Source organism: Rhinolophus ferrumequinum, chromosome 20 (assembly GCF_004115265.2).
Source record: "Rhinolophus ferrumequinum isolate MPI-CBG mRhiFer1 chromosome 20, mRhiFer1_v1.p, whole genome shotgun sequence".
Taxonomy (NCBI): Eukaryota; Metazoa; Chordata; class Mammalia; order Chiroptera; family Rhinolophidae; genus Rhinolophus; species Rhinolophus ferrumequinum.
In genome coordinates, this window is record NC_046303.1 from 47,084,328 (window position 1) to 47,099,367 (window position 15,040).

Consider the following 15,040-nt stretch of genomic DNA (forward strand, 5'->3'; position numbering starts at 1 on the left):
ATATTTCTTTCAGTCCCCAAATGATGTAGGGGATTTTTGCTGTGGGTGCCGGGATCATATCTCGTGAGACCGAAGAATGAAAACGCAGACCAAGGAGAGGTGAGGAATTTTTTTTTTTTTTTAAAGAGGATAGTTTATTGAAAGAAAAGGGTCAGAGCTTCCGAGCGGGAGGGGGTCCCGAATGAGGCTGCCCAGTGACCGAGGCAAAAGTTCTTACTTTTATACCTTCCCTTGCCTGTTTGGGGAAGGGGGCTGGAGCCTTTTAATGGAATTCGTCTTCGAGGTTTGTTCTGTTAGCCCATCCTGAAGGAATTAGCAAAATAACCCACTCTTAATCTATCAGATCTGTCTCAGAGAGTATGTCTGTCTTGTTTATTCCACCAGGGACCACCCTGTCCACCTAGCAACATACTAACCTGTCTCACTTGTGTCTGAGGATGGTACCACTCTGTTTTGGCAGCAGGCTCAAAAATTGAAACCATTTACCTCCTCATCCCAAGTTAGCATGAAATTAATGACGAACTCCTTTTTACCTTCACTCTATTTGTGGATCTAGTCACTGTTATCGCAAATGTAATATACCAGGTAGTTTACAAACACTTATTTAAAGGCTCCACAATGCTGTGAGATAAAGGGTAAATGAAAGCACATAGAGATTAAAGAAGTTGCGGAGGAGTGCACAGTAAATAAATGACTAAATCAGGATTTAACCTCAGCCACTGAGCCAGGCTTGGTCCTGAATCTGTTGCTCAGAGAACTTCGCCACTGTGAGGTGCAGGGTAAACCCACGCTCTCTTCTAACAAGGAATTCCTACGTCTCCCTGTGAGTGGGACCCAGACGCTAGCGTTTCCCTTCCGTCGCCCTCTTCTGCCTCTGGTGCGCGGAGTAACGGGGCCCGCGCAGCCGACTTTACTTCCGGGGAGGAAGGGAAAGGAAGGCACCACCGGAAGCGGAGAAGGTGCTGTGTAATCATCAGGGAGCCGAGGCCCTTGGATCCTTTAAAATGCCGGATTACCTCGGTGCCGATCAGCGCAAAACCAAAGAAGAGGAGAAGGAAGACAAGCCCATCCGAGGTCAGTTGACTTAGCCAGGAGCCTCCGCCCGGGGTTAGAATGAGGCTTGGCCCTGGAGGGAGGCTGGATTCCTGTCCTGCGCTCGGTCCCTTTTGTACCGCTTGTGCTGTAGTCCGGGGCGGCAGCAGGGTGAGCCTGCCTGCTTTCTCTGTCTCCCTCACCCCGCTCCAAGTTCTATATTCGTTTCCTGCTGGTCGAGATATTTATTCATGTTAAGCTCTCAGGTCTTGAGTAACTCACGCCCCCTGCTTGGCCTTGCAGGCCTTGAAAAGTTCCCCCGCCTGGCGGTGCTTGGTAACCTGCCTCCTCTTTCCTGTCCCTCTTCCTTCTCAAGTGTGACAGCTAGGTGATATCAGTGTGTAGCCAGGATCCTGAGACGTAATTTTCTTTTTAAAAACCATTCCTTTGAGTAGATAATAATACACTTACATGCCTAAAACGCCAAAGGCAGAAAACAGTGCTTTGAACAATGTCTTATTCTTGGCCCCAGCCACCGGTTTATCCACGAAGGCAACTGATGTTGCCACTTTGCGTTATCTTTCTAGACATTTTCTATGCATGTACAAGCAAGTTTGCATATATATGTGTATATATATACATATATATTTATACACATATATATATCTTGCATAAATGTAACATGCTGTACATTTTGCGTTTTTCAATCTTAATATATTTTAGGGATAAGTTCATATCATTATGTAAAGAGTTAATGTTGTCTGTCTGCATCTGCGTAGTATCCCACTTTATTGGGTATACAGTAAAGTATGAAATTATTATTGATGGACATTTAAATTTCTTCCAATCTGTTGGCCATTATAGAGCAATGAATAACCTTATTCATGTAACTTTTATCACATGCACAGATATAAGCTGTAGGGTAAATTTTAGAAATGGAATTGTAATTATCTGATGGGGTCCAATTACTCTCTTTAGAGACTATATCACTTTTACTGACCATTTTTGTACATGATTTCCTCCCAGTAGCCCCTTTTGTAGTATTATCTTTATGCTTTTTTCTTCTTTTGTTCTTCATAGGCTATTTTTAAGCATTCTTTTGGTGTTTTTTCCCTGTCTATTCTATTACTGTTCCTTTCCTAAACAACTTCAATCTTTCCTAGCATCTTTTCTTCTCCGTTTCCACCCTCCCTCCAAAGAAAGAATATTTCCTGTCTGCTTTCATCCCATACTCTGTTTCTGTTGAAAATATTTTAGGGTACTGCAAACCTCAGAGGAACTCAGTCACCTAATGGAAAACTTAGTTACAGAGACTTGACATTTCATCTGTGTATGTCTCTGGGTATGTTATCATTCTGTAGATGTATTAACAAATATATCCCTTGTAATACAGTATGACTAACGTGTATAGAATTTTGTCTGCTTCTTCGTCCATAACTTATTTGATCTTTATGGCAACACTCTGAGGGTAAATTCGTATTATCTCAATTTTTCAGATGAGAAAACTGATGTTCAGAAAGGTTAAATGGTTTTCCCAAGGTTCCTTAGCAAATGCATGACCTTGCTGGGACTAGTGCCAGGTTGTTTTGATTCTCAAACTCTGTTCTTTGGGTGCCCTATTCTTGTTGTGTCACATCACTATGAGGCTCTTCAGCAGCTACGTTATGTATTTTTTTTTAATCCGCCTTCACCCAATTATATAAAATATTAGTATCTTTGATTGTGGGAATTATTTGATGGTCGTATTTATATCATTAAAACTTTGCACAATTTTTCTCACTCAACTAATTCACTATGAATCGAACAGAAGAGAATTGTTAGCTCTAGTTTCTTAGGTTTAGATCTCATAAATGTTATCTTTCTTCTTTTAGCTCTGGATGAGGGGGATATTGCCTTGCTGAAAACTTACGTAAGTCCTTTCAGTGTCCACAAAATATAGATGTTTATGTTGAAATGAGAACTATTGTTAGTATTGCTCTTCCAAAGTAATTAGAAGAGGATGTCTAACAGTTTATAGTAATCCTAACTGAAAAAAGTTACCTACCTACAGTTTCTAACTAGAATGATTAGAGTGTCAATATTCAGTGTGTCTAAGTTTATACATTATTTTTATACTATTTATGATTAAAGTGTGGTACTATATTGAAAGATATTTGAAATAATTTACATAAATATTTACTGTATTTAAAATGTATGTAACTGTTAAATGTTTTTGTAGTTTAATAAATTGTTGATATCCTGATACTCTAGTTAAACTGATCTTTATCTCCTAGGGTCAGAGCACTTATTCTAGGCAGATCAAGCAGGTTGAAGATGACATTCAACAACTTCTCAAGAAAATTAATGAGCTCACTGGTATGTGTGTGTGTGTGTGTGTGTGTGTGTGTGTGTGTATTTTTTACTCCTCTTTCCTCTCTTTAAACATAATGTGTTAATTATATCACAGGAGTTTAAATACAAATGTTGCTTTTTCACGAATTACAGATTTTAAAAATTGTCCTTCCTGTTAAGAGATTGGATCTCATTTAATAATCTCTTTCACTGCCTTTTATAACCAAGTTTAATGCTTAAGCAATTAAGAAACAAGCAAGTAATGTTTCTGTAAACAAGTAATGTTTCTATTAGTCAAAGCCAAATTCAGTAAACTAATAAAGAAGTTAAAGTTTCTTATTAAATAAATACACGATCTCACATGGTATTGCTTGCAGTAAGTGCGCTATTACCTTGTATTTGGAAACTTTTCTTCTTGGGAACTTGAATGGTGAAATTCTATAGTATGTGACCACAAATAAATGTCAAATACAGCGTTAAATTTTTGGCTTATGACTACTTTAGGGCAGTGGTTTTCAACTGAAGTGATTTTGCCTCCTCCCTCCCCCCAGGACATTTGGTAGTTCTGGAGACATTGTTAATTCTCATTACTTAAGGGGGAGGTGGTGCTAGTGGCATCTAGTGGGTGGAGTCCAGGGATGCTGCTAACCGTCATGTAAGGCATAGGCCACTCCCTGCAACGAATTATTCAGTTTAAAATGTCATATCGCTGAGGTCGAGAAAGCTTGCTTTGGGGTTTGCATTACATGTCAGTGAAGTTTGTAATCTTTCTTTATGTAGGAATTAAAGAGTCTGACACTGGCCTGGCCCCACCAGCCCTCTGGGATTTGGCTGCAGATAAGCAAACTCTCCAGAGTGAACAGCCTTTGCAGGTTGCAAGGTATGCTCTGTGGAAGTTTAGTTTTATCGACTTTCAGTCACTTTTTAGAGAATAATGTGATAGTTCATAAAGAATTTTTTTCAAGTTCCAAATACATAAAGCTTTTTACAAAAGTATCTGGGGTTAAAATTTTATGCCTTAAACAATTATCAAGAAATAAGTGAAGACATAATCATATAAAAGATTCAAATGATACAGAAAGATGCACAGCAAATACAAAAACCTTCCTTCCCATCCTTGCTGTCCCACTGTTCCTTCCTCAGACATAACAACTACTAAAAGTAGTTTGGTCTTCTTAATCCTGCGGTGTAACGTCCTGTCCCTACATCCTTCTAATGTCATTGTATTAAAATTGAGATCAGTATTCAGTATTCTTGTATTTATGGCTAAGTACTCTCTATTCACAAAGAGCCAAGTAGTAAACTGATGACTTCTTCTTGTACCACTTTTTGTTTTCCTTGTCATAATTGCCTTGTTTTTTCATTTGCCTGTTTTTTAATGTATATTATTAATTCAACACCTCAATTTTATCTGATTGTCTAAGTTGCTCTTCAGATGCATTCGGTCCATCAGATTTTCTGTCTGGAATCCCCAGGTGCACTAACTGCATCACGTATTGTCTCAGGTTCATCTTCCTGAAGAAGTCTTTCCCAGCACTTTCTGACCTGCTTCCATTTGACCAGTCCCCCTTTACACCTGTTGAATCACGATCATCCTGTGACTTCTTACCCTGGAGGTTCCCTTTACCTCTCTCCTGTGGCTTGTGTCCCAACTCTTTCTTGTTTACTTGCACCCTCATTAGGTCAGCTGTATTCTCTGGTAGCTGCCTGAAAGAGGGTCATTTGGGAGGTAATATTTTGAGACCTCATATATCTGAAAATGTCTTGGCTGGTATAAAGTTTTTCTCCGTCAGAATTTTGAAGGCATCGTTCCATGGCCCTCTGCCTCCTGGTGGTGTTAGTCTGAAGCCAGTGATTCCCAATTCTGTGTATGTGACCTGGTTTTCCTCTGCAAGTTGTAGGATGTCCTCTTGTTCTCACTTGTTCGGAAATTTCATGATGACGTGCCTTGTTGTTGGTCTGTTTTCAAGGTGCTGGGCTCTCATGTCCTTCAGTGTGGCAGGTTTTCTTGAAACTGTTAACTTTTTTCTTTCCATTTGCTTGGTCTTCTGTTTCGGACTTCTATTATTTGGATATTTGACCTTCTGGATTGCTTCTCTAATATGCTCATCTTTCTCTCCTGCCTTTCTTTTTATATGTGCTTTTGCTCTACTTTCTGTGAGAGTTTCTTAACTTTATATTTGAGTCCTTCTATTGATTTTTTTCCTCCTACTTCTCTTCACACATTTTTAATTTCCAAGACTTCTTTTTTCTTTCAGGGTATGTGTTTTGTTTTTTTAATGTCCTGTTCTTGAATCATGGTTATAGTGTGTTCTCAGCTTTAAAGAAATTAATGATAACTGGAAGGTTTCTGCTTCCTTTAAGATGTTTTTTCTCTTTGCTTGCTGTCTGTCTTTTATGCTAGATGTATGATAATATTACTTTGGGCTTTACTTTTAGTGGGAGACCAAAAACCTGTCAGAAGCGCTAGATCCAACAGTGTAGCATGTTGACCCTAAGCTTCACCATAGCTTATACGGTTGGCTGTTTAGTTGGGGAGCCTTCAGTGTCAGTATCTTTAGATCTTCTCGTTTAGATCTTTTCCCCAGAGAGGTTGTTTTCAATCTCCTGTTGTCTCCAATTTCCAGTATTTGGAAGAACAGTGGAGATGGAGGGTTAGGGAATTTCAGCAACAGGTTCACTTCTGTTTACTCACTCTTCCCTTCTCACCTCCCAACCCTCCTCATTTTCAGTAAAGTTATCACCACCACTAACCCCACCCCACTCCTTGCCCCAGCATTTCTTGAGAACTTCTGTTTTACTCTTTCCAGAATATTTTCATCACCCCAAAAACAAACTCATACCCATTAGCAGTCCCTGTTCCCCCCTCTCTCTAGCCCCTGGCAACCGTTTAACTGCTTTCTGTCTCTATAGATTTGCCTACCCTGGACATTTCATATGAATGGAATCATTTCATATAAATCTATGATCTTCTGGTTCTGGCTCCTTTCACTTAGCATAATGTTTCAATATTCATCCATGTTGCAGCTTGTGTCACAACATCATTTCTTTTTATAACCAAATAATATTCCAGTCTAATTACTCTCTTCATTGATACTCCCTTTTTTGTGAGATGTTCTTCTCATACTTCCCACTAATTGTTTAAACGTGGTTTCTTTTAGTTTTTTAAAAAAATATTTATGATATTTTGTTTCGTGAGACAATGTCTAAGCTTTCTCAGGAACAGTTTCTATGGACTGCTTTTTCCCTATGTATGGGCCATACTTTCCTATTTCTTTTTGTCTCTCATAATTTTTTGATGGAAACTGGACGTTTTATATAATATAATATATATATACACACACACACACACACACAATGTTATATATTATAATATAATATGTAATATATATAATAATATAACATGTCAGCTTTGGAAGTCGGATCTCCCCTTTCCCCAAGGTTTGTTATTGTTGCTGTTTGTTACTGGTTTTCCTTTGAAGTGTTTTGATCAGCCTCTTGTTAGCCCCAACTGGTAATGTAATGCTGCCTCAGACAGTTAAGCAGTTGTCACTGATGGTTTCTGACAATTGCCCTGTGGGTGGGGATATTTATACCGAGTGAGCCTTGAGTCAGGTCAAATAAAGACAAGTCCTGAGACTGGAACTCTTCAGCTAATTGTCACACAGGTCAGTGCCAGTTCTCTGCGGGTTGGGCTTTGCGCAGCTCCAAACTCATTCTGCACTCTCCCCGCTGCCCTCAATTCCAGAGTTCGGAAAATGTTGATTTTGACTGTTTTTGCCAGTGTTCACTTTGCTTTTAAGGAGGAGCAGATTTTCGAAGGTCCTTACTTTGTTCTGGAAGTTGAGGTCCCTGTATAGTATATACTTTTTCAGCTGTGGATTGAAAAATCCGTATCTGTGCATACAGCGTTGGCAGGGTCTGTCAGATAAAGTAATGATAGATACTTTCCGTATATGTAATTCTACCTCCGTGGTAGAGCTTGGCTATTGACAGGAAACAGCCCCATCTCACTGCTATGCTATAAGGACAAAGCATTCTTTCCCTTACTTTCAGTGCTATCTGTATGCACATTCCAGAGACAACTCTGTATTTCCCTGTGTTTGTTGCCACAGCTTATGACATCAATTCTTTCTAACAAGAGTTCTTTTTTTGTTTTTGTTTTTCTTCAGTAGACAGATAGTATAGAAGAAGAAAGGCAGTAGACTATTTTCTACTATGATGTACATGGTATTACAAATTTGCCTTCATCATGTCACACAGAAAAAGAATATTTATGTTAAAAATAGCAACAATAAAAATGGATTTGAAGTATAAACTCAGGAAAGAATGGAAAAACACATTTATTAGTTAACTTGGTGTAAGCCAAGATGACGGTCTTCTGATAGGGAAAATAAAAAAGGGTAACTTGAGATATAGAGGAGTATCACTAATAAAGGAATATACTTATGAAAATCAAGAAATTAGAAAACTTCTTAATGATGAAATATTTGGGTTTAATTTTCCAGGGCAATATTAAACATGTTAATGTCTTTTAAATATTTTATGGCATGACTAAAGTTGAGTGGACCCTTGGGATTGAGCATATTCTGTGCAAAAGGATCTTTAACGATGGCCCTGTTTCTGCAGTTTTAGTTTACACCTGCTCATTAGTGGGCTGCGTGCCCAGGAGAGAATCATGTTACCTGAATTTGTTAGTAGTGGTTTAGGTTCCTTACGAATCAGGCCTTTTGCTGTGTTAGGTGCACAAAGATAATCAATGCTGATTCGGAGGACCCGAAGTACATTATCAACGTGAAGCAGTTTGCCAAGTTTGTGGTGGACCTCAGCGATCAGGTGGCACCTACTGACATTGAAGAAGGGATGCGAGTCGGGTAAGATTTCTATTTACAATAAATGCTCATCTTTCATTAAAGATACCATGTCACTTCATGCCTTTAGCTTTTTCCGAACGAATGCACTGCTTGCTGTGGAATACCAAGGGATAGTCCAGTGGGATACTACAGTTGAATGTCCTTTCTTCTTTTTCCCTTTCCCAAACTCCCTCCTTTCCCCCACCTCCTCTGTGGCTTTTTATGAATGGCTTCAAGTATCATAAAGTCAGTGCAGATTTTAGACTTGAGTTTGCGAGTGTATTTAAGGTAACGTGTAGGTGGAGGAAACACTAGCCCTAGGATAGTCATGAGGCTTAAGCGAGCTAATGGAATTAACGTATATAGAATACATGGTAATTCACTTAGAAAAGTTTTTGACTGCGTTAGTGAGGCTCTTTTTTACCTTTTCAGTGTGGACAGAAATAAGTATCAAATTCACATTCCACTGCCTCCAAAGATTGACCCAACAGTTACCATGATGCAGGTAAGAAACTATGGAAGGGAAAAAATGGCATGACGGTATACAACTGCATCCAGCTCAAAAAATTTTGACACTTTTTAACTAATAAACTATTGATATGTGGGTATGTATTGAGTTGCCAAAGTTTTTAAAACCATTTTCAGTTGAGAAAGTCTTTATTTTACTAGTTTGTTTCTCACTTAGTGTCATAAGTAATATAGCAAGTGGTTCTAGGACACTGGGCAAAGTATTCAATTTTTTAAAAAAATTCTGATTTGCTATAAGTCTGATTTTTCTTTTAGGGCATTGGGTTTACTCTACAGGATAGAACATTTGGACTAGGATTCAGAAACTTGTGGCTATATGTTGTACATTTTCATCCCTCTCTTAGGTGGAAGAAAAACCTGATGTCACATACAGTGATGTGGGTGGCTGTAAAGAACAGATTGAGAAACTTCGAGAAGTGGTTGAAACCCCTCTACTTCACGTAAGTGGCTAAGTCTGTTACATGTTAAGTTTCTTTGTATAAAAATGTGATAGCCTTTTGTGTACTGTGCACTAAAATTGCATATATATTAGATAGCTTTTTAAATTTTATATTTTCCTTAATGAAAATTTGTGAGGAGGATAGAGAGTAGAGGTGTGGTGAGTTGGTAAGTTCCAGAACAGTAAGCAAAAGGATTGAGTGGTCAAGCCTATTAAAAAAAAAAGAAAGATCTTCTGTTTTAAGTGACAAAGGAAGCTGAGGTATAATTTCTAGCAATATGTTAAATATGTTAGAGTTTATTGTAGAAGAAGCCATGTGTTTTAATGATACCAAGAGGAAATGGGCTTAAATTAAACCAAATTAAGCTTGGGAGGATAATGGAAAACTAGGATATTAAATACCAGATAATACTTTTGTGCTTTAAACACTAACGTTTTTTTTTTTAATTAGAAGAAAAAAATTTGTTAAGCCTGGATAATAGAAACACCTTTAAAAGCCATTCAGTCTTATGTATTGATGAGTCTAGTTTAGATCTTACATCTTAGAAAGTTGTTATTTAGATCAAGTATATGGATTGTGGACTTACCGTGTTTCCCCGAAAATAAGATCTAACCGGAAAATAAGCCCCAGCACGATTTTTCAGGATGACATCCCCTGAACATAAGCCCTTTTGCGTCTTTTGGAGCAAAAATTAATATAAGACCCGGTTTTATTTTCGGGGAAACACGGTAATAATTTTGGTTTAAATATATCAATGTAGAAGTAGTCTTAGTTTGATTATACTAGAAGTAGTAAGTGTAAAAATTGTGTTTTTCTTACAGCCAGAGAGGTTCGTTAACCTTGGCATTGAGCCTCCCAAGGGTGTGCTGCTCTTTGGTCCACCGGGTACAGGCAAGACACTCTGTGCTCGGGCAGTAGCCAATAGGACTGACGCTTGCTTCATTCGAGTTATTGGATCTGAACTTGTACAAAAATACGTCGGTGAGGTAAAGTAATGTGATCATATGAAAGAATATGTAGCTCTAAAGACTTACAAAACCTGGATGAAATTAAAATGGCAATTCCACATTGAAAGATTTAGATCTGAAATTTTTTGATTGATGGATTGTAATTGGTGATTCAGAAGCCCAGAAGCCACCAGTCTTCCCTTGTAGTCATTTGGACATAAACTGCTTAAAATTTTTAATCATTGTGTTCCCTACTCAGAAGGATGACATTTTGTATAGATTTGGTTTGTAAGATAAATACCCCAGAAATGTCCAGTGAATGCATTCAAAACTGTACTTTCACTTCAGGGGCAGTGTTTTATGTTCTACTGAGAAAGAGAGGACATAGATTGTCTCTATCTGTACGTGCGCGGATGTTACACATACACACACACAACTCTCCCCCCTCGTGGAATTTTTTCATTAGAGAGTAAGTCTAAGGCTGTATATATTGTATTTGAAACATTAATGATTGATATACTTACAATAAGAATTAGAAGGAGCTGCATGAGTTGAGATATGCTTTTAATTCTCTGGTCGAAACTTAGAAATGAAATTCAGTGATCAGAAATGCCAAGTGATAGGTCAGATGCTTTTGTTTCCTTAGGTTTTACTGATTGAAATGGAGCCTTTGTTTTATTTAACAATGTTAATTTGACCTCTTCAGGTCAGGAAGTTTTTGGCTATTTCATAGGTACAGAATCATGAAATTACTTAATATTGTTTTGAGGCTAATAAGATTAATTTGATGAAATAGGTTACAACCTTCAGTTTTTTTGAGAAAGCCTTAGGTAATAATGGTTGAGAACACTGTTAGGAATATTGAAACATTTGAGGTATAACCTACTATATCTTAAAGGATTTTAAAACCAACTTTGAATTAACATATTGTTTTTTCTCATTAGGGGGCGCGGATGGTTCGCGAGCTCTTCGAAATGGCCAGAACAAAAAAAGCCTGCCTTATCTTTTTTGATGAAATTGATGCTATTGGAGGTATGGCTGGTATTTTAGCGACTCCTTTAGGATTGGGTTTCACGAGAGTTCTAAAATAGTATGTGTAGAGTTCTCCTGATATGTTAATCTTACACCCAATTTGAATTCCAACTCTCTTATGAGCACTGGCATATTGGAGCCACAGATCTAATAAACAGTAGGGTTACACCATAAAGGAAAAAAGAAATATAGCATTGCTATTTCTCAGTCTTAATCTTTATACTTTCCAAAGTTCATTCATGTAACACATATTTTCACATTTAACAATTCCTAACTTGGATACAACTTCACTTCATGTGATAAGAAAGCATTGGGGCATAATTTAACTGGTCGTCATTTTTCATAAAGTATACATAAAATAATGTTACGGTTGGCTTCATAGATTTGATGAAATACAGTATTAGCTGTGCGATCTAGATAAATTATTTTAACTAACTCTGAACCTCAGTTTGCTCGTCTTGTAAAGGGCATGATAATTCCTGCCCTGTTTACTTCTGGTTTTTGGAGGGCTTTAAAGTAAGTTTTGAATGTGAGAGACTTTGAAAACTAACTGTTCTATAGGACTTGACTATTGTTACAGACTCGAAGAATAATAATCCTTAGTAGCTGGAGAAGTGTCATGTCCAGACAGTTGTTTAATGAACTTAGTGATGAAAATGACTTGAAAATATAGTGGCCCCCGTCACACTGTGGGGATTGTGGTTAAGTTACCTGGAGTCTTGCTTTTAGACTGGATGGGCGTTGTTGCGTTAGGACAGCCTGGAGTTAATGTCGTCAGGTAGTTAATTTGCGCACAGTCTATTGATGCAGTGTGGTGACTCTGAAGTCATTTTTATGGTATTGTTAGAATAAGCCTTGTGATGTCAGGATGCTGTGAAGCTGTGGTTTCCAAAGTGGATTGTGTGTAAAACAGTGTCGGTGCAGGAGGAAAACAGCAGAATTATTTTTGTATTTAATTTTAATCTCATTTTTAAATTTTTTTTTTGTGTTTTATAATGTACATAATACATTAACACCACAGTATGTATTTATATGATTTAAAAGTGAAAATACATATTTAGAGGCGTTTCTTGTGTTTTTGCTATGTTGGTTGAAATGAGAGACTGACATCAACAAAGAGTGCTCTAATATACGCAAATCTGTGTGATGGTAAGTTGTTATAGTTCTGCTGTATCATGGATTTAGCCCTATTCTGAAGGACAGTTTTGAGAAACTTAGAAGAGTATGGCAGTTTCTGACATACCGTCCAACACCATTATGGTGCAAAGGTAGCATGTGTTCTGCTGCCCAGTGCAGTGTACAATGTGTCAAACAACACAGCTGTTCTTGAGTGATGTGAAAAACAAAATTCCTTCAAGAGGACTGAAAAAATACTTGAAAAGAGCCTGTGTTTGCTAAGTCTGTGACACGCCCTTTGAAAGAGTCACTTTCTAATGAGTTTTGTGTAAAGCAGGCCACTCTCACCGGCTTCACCTAAAACTCGTTCACTTGCCCTGAGGGTGAGGTCCGAGCCGAGAAGGGCAGCACTTTCAGGTTATGCAGGTGCTACTTACTCTGAGCCATACTCAGAGCTTAGCTCCCTTTTGTCTTCCCAGGGGCTCGTTTCGATGACGGTGCTGGAGGTGACAATGAAGTACAGCGAACCATGTTGGAGCTGATCAATCAGCTGGACGGCTTTGATCCTCGAGGCAACATCAAAGTGCTCATGGCCACCAACAGGCCCGACACCTTGGACCCGGCTCTGATGAGGCCGGGGAGGTTGGATCGAAAGATTGAATTTAGCTTACCGGACCTAGAAGTAAGAAAATCATGTCGTTTGAGAAAAGGGATTCGGGAAATGTTTTCTTCCTGTCATGTTTTTCCATTGTAATATTTTTCAATTCCCCGATTTTCAGGGTCGGACTCACATTTTTAAGATTCATGCTCGTTCAATGAGTGTTGAAAGAGACATCAGATTCGAATTGTTAGCACGTCTGTGTCCAAATAGCACTGGTAGGTTGAAATGTCTTGTTTGTATTTGTTGGTCTGTCTGTCCAGACTGCTGTAATCAAGCCTATTATTTTCTTTTTGTTTAAAAGGTGCTGAGATTAGAAGTGTCTGCACAGAAGCTGGTATGTTTGCTATCAGAGCGCGGCGAAAAATCGCTAGTGAAAAGGATTTTTTGGAAGCTGTAAATAAGGTCATCAAGTCCTATGCCAAGTTCAGTGCTACTCCTCGTTACATGACATACAACTGAGCCGCAAGGCTTTCACTGAGACACTTCTTTCAATTGGAATCCATAGCTTGTATAAGCTTGTTAATAACCATTTCACACAAAAAATAAATGGTTTCAAAATTGTATGCTTTTTTTCAGATTTTTTTCTTTGTAGTACAGTAAAAGGTGATAGCTAATATCATTAGGTAGAAAAGCTTATTCTAATGTATGTTGACTGTTTTTTGATCCACTACCATTAAGGTTCCATATCATAAAGTGCTTGCTTAGAGCACGTGTGTTCTACCGTGTTTCCCCGAAAATAAGACCTAGCTGGATAATTAGCTCTAATGCGTCTTTTGGAGCAAAAATTAATATAGTATATTATATAAGACCAGTCTTATAGTAAAATAAGGTAGGTCTTGGCTGGGTGCTATACGTATGTCTTGTGTCCTCCCATCTGCCCAGTGAGATGGATCTAATGGGGTTCGAGCTGATGAACGCAAAACTTTCCTACCGAGTTCACTTGTAGCAGATTCAAGTTTGTCAGCTCAATCACCTATGCGCCTCGTCATTATGCCCTTCTGCCCCTCAGAATAGCCCATCCAGGCACATGACCACATGCATTTCCATGGGTTTTCCCGACTACATTGAGTAATAAAGCTTTGGCCAAACTTTGTTAAAGTAGAAGAAGCATCCGATGTAATAGGTTTTGTTTTGCCATTTGACTTGATTTCAAATTAATTAAGAACTATTGATTTTAATGACCAGCAAAGTAATAAAACACAAAGAAAAATATATACACATAATAATCTAATCTAAATCCAGAATTGTCTTCATACAGAGAAGTACTTATTTTCATTTTATAAATTAATGGTTTAAAAGTTGGGTAAAGCTCCTGTTAGACGTCTGGTGTATAGTGAGGTACTTCTAAAATGAAAGTAGTATTTTCAACAGATTGCTTCTAAAATTATTTCTTGTGCAAATACCAGCATAGCCCCTCCCCACTTCCACCAGTTACCTTCTTCCCCCAAATACTGACACCCAACCACAATAAAGAATATTTTTATTAAGTTCAATATTCATAAGTAATGCAAAATAGAGCTGGATACATTTTTAATTCACAAAAGAAAAAGTTGACAACATAGAAAATACTCTGTTACATTGAAATATTTAAAACATGAAAGTTTTCAAGCAGAAAAATTAAAGCCCATCATTCATAAAAACCAACCAACATCCTTTCTTGATTTTTCATTTTTTGTGAAATTGATTAGAAAAAATTTTTCCTAAGTCTGCCCTAATTATGATTTCATGAGATGTAAAATAGAGCAAACCATTTCTAGGTTCTGCTTTTAATACAGTATACTCAAGTGAATGAAGTGCGTTTTCGTAATGTTTTGATAAATGTAAGCATTTAGAACACTGAAGTCTTACCATTTTTTCATATAGTCACATACATCATATGCACTAATTTGAGACAACTCAAATTGGGTATGTTGACCTTAGGCCCAATGTGTTATAGGCTTTAAATCTTAATATTGCCGTTAGTTACATGACAAAAATCTAACTGGCTACATACACAGCAAATGTACCATGAATTTGAAAAAGTTGGGTGTTTCTGCCCAGGCATTTATATGCAGATAGCATCAACGTGATCTGGATTCGCATGTTTGTACCATATTTAAA

General features: G+C 37.8%; 1 protein-coding gene across 1 annotated transcript; it reads left to right on the forward strand.

Moving 5' to 3' along the window:
* Nucleotides 1-848: 848 nt before the first annotated feature.
* On the forward strand, nt 849-13,555 carry PSMC2 (proteasome 26S subunit, ATPase 2). Its single transcript, XM_033088677.1, has 12 exons — nt 849-1,074; nt 2,904-2,941; nt 3,306-3,387; nt 4,144-4,243; nt 8,106-8,237; nt 8,649-8,721; nt 9,089-9,184; nt 10,006-10,170; nt 11,076-11,163; nt 12,759-12,961; nt 13,059-13,155; nt 13,242-13,555. Exons 1-12 carry the CDS (start codon nt 1,005-1,007, stop codon nt 13,397-13,399), a joined length of 1,302 nt encoding a protein of 433 aa, XP_032944568.1. The 5' UTR covers nt 849-1,004; the 3' UTR covers nt 13,400-13,555.
* Nucleotides 13,556-15,040: the final 1,485 nt, after the last annotated feature.

Excerpts from the sequence above, each read along its gene's own strand:
- PSMC2 (XM_033088677.1), top strand. The coding sequence starts at position 1,005 with ATGCCGGATTACCTCGGTGCCGATCAGCGCAAAACCAAAGAAGAGGAG. Across the intron at positions 8,238-8,648 it reads GAAGAAGGGATGCGAGTCGG|TGTGGACAGAAATAAGTATC; the intron begins GTAAGATTTCTA and ends TTACCTTTTCAG. Across the intron at positions 12,962-13,058 it reads TTAGCTTACCGGACCTAGAA|GGTCGGACTCACATTTTTAA; the intron begins GTAAGAAAATCA and ends CCCGATTTTCAG.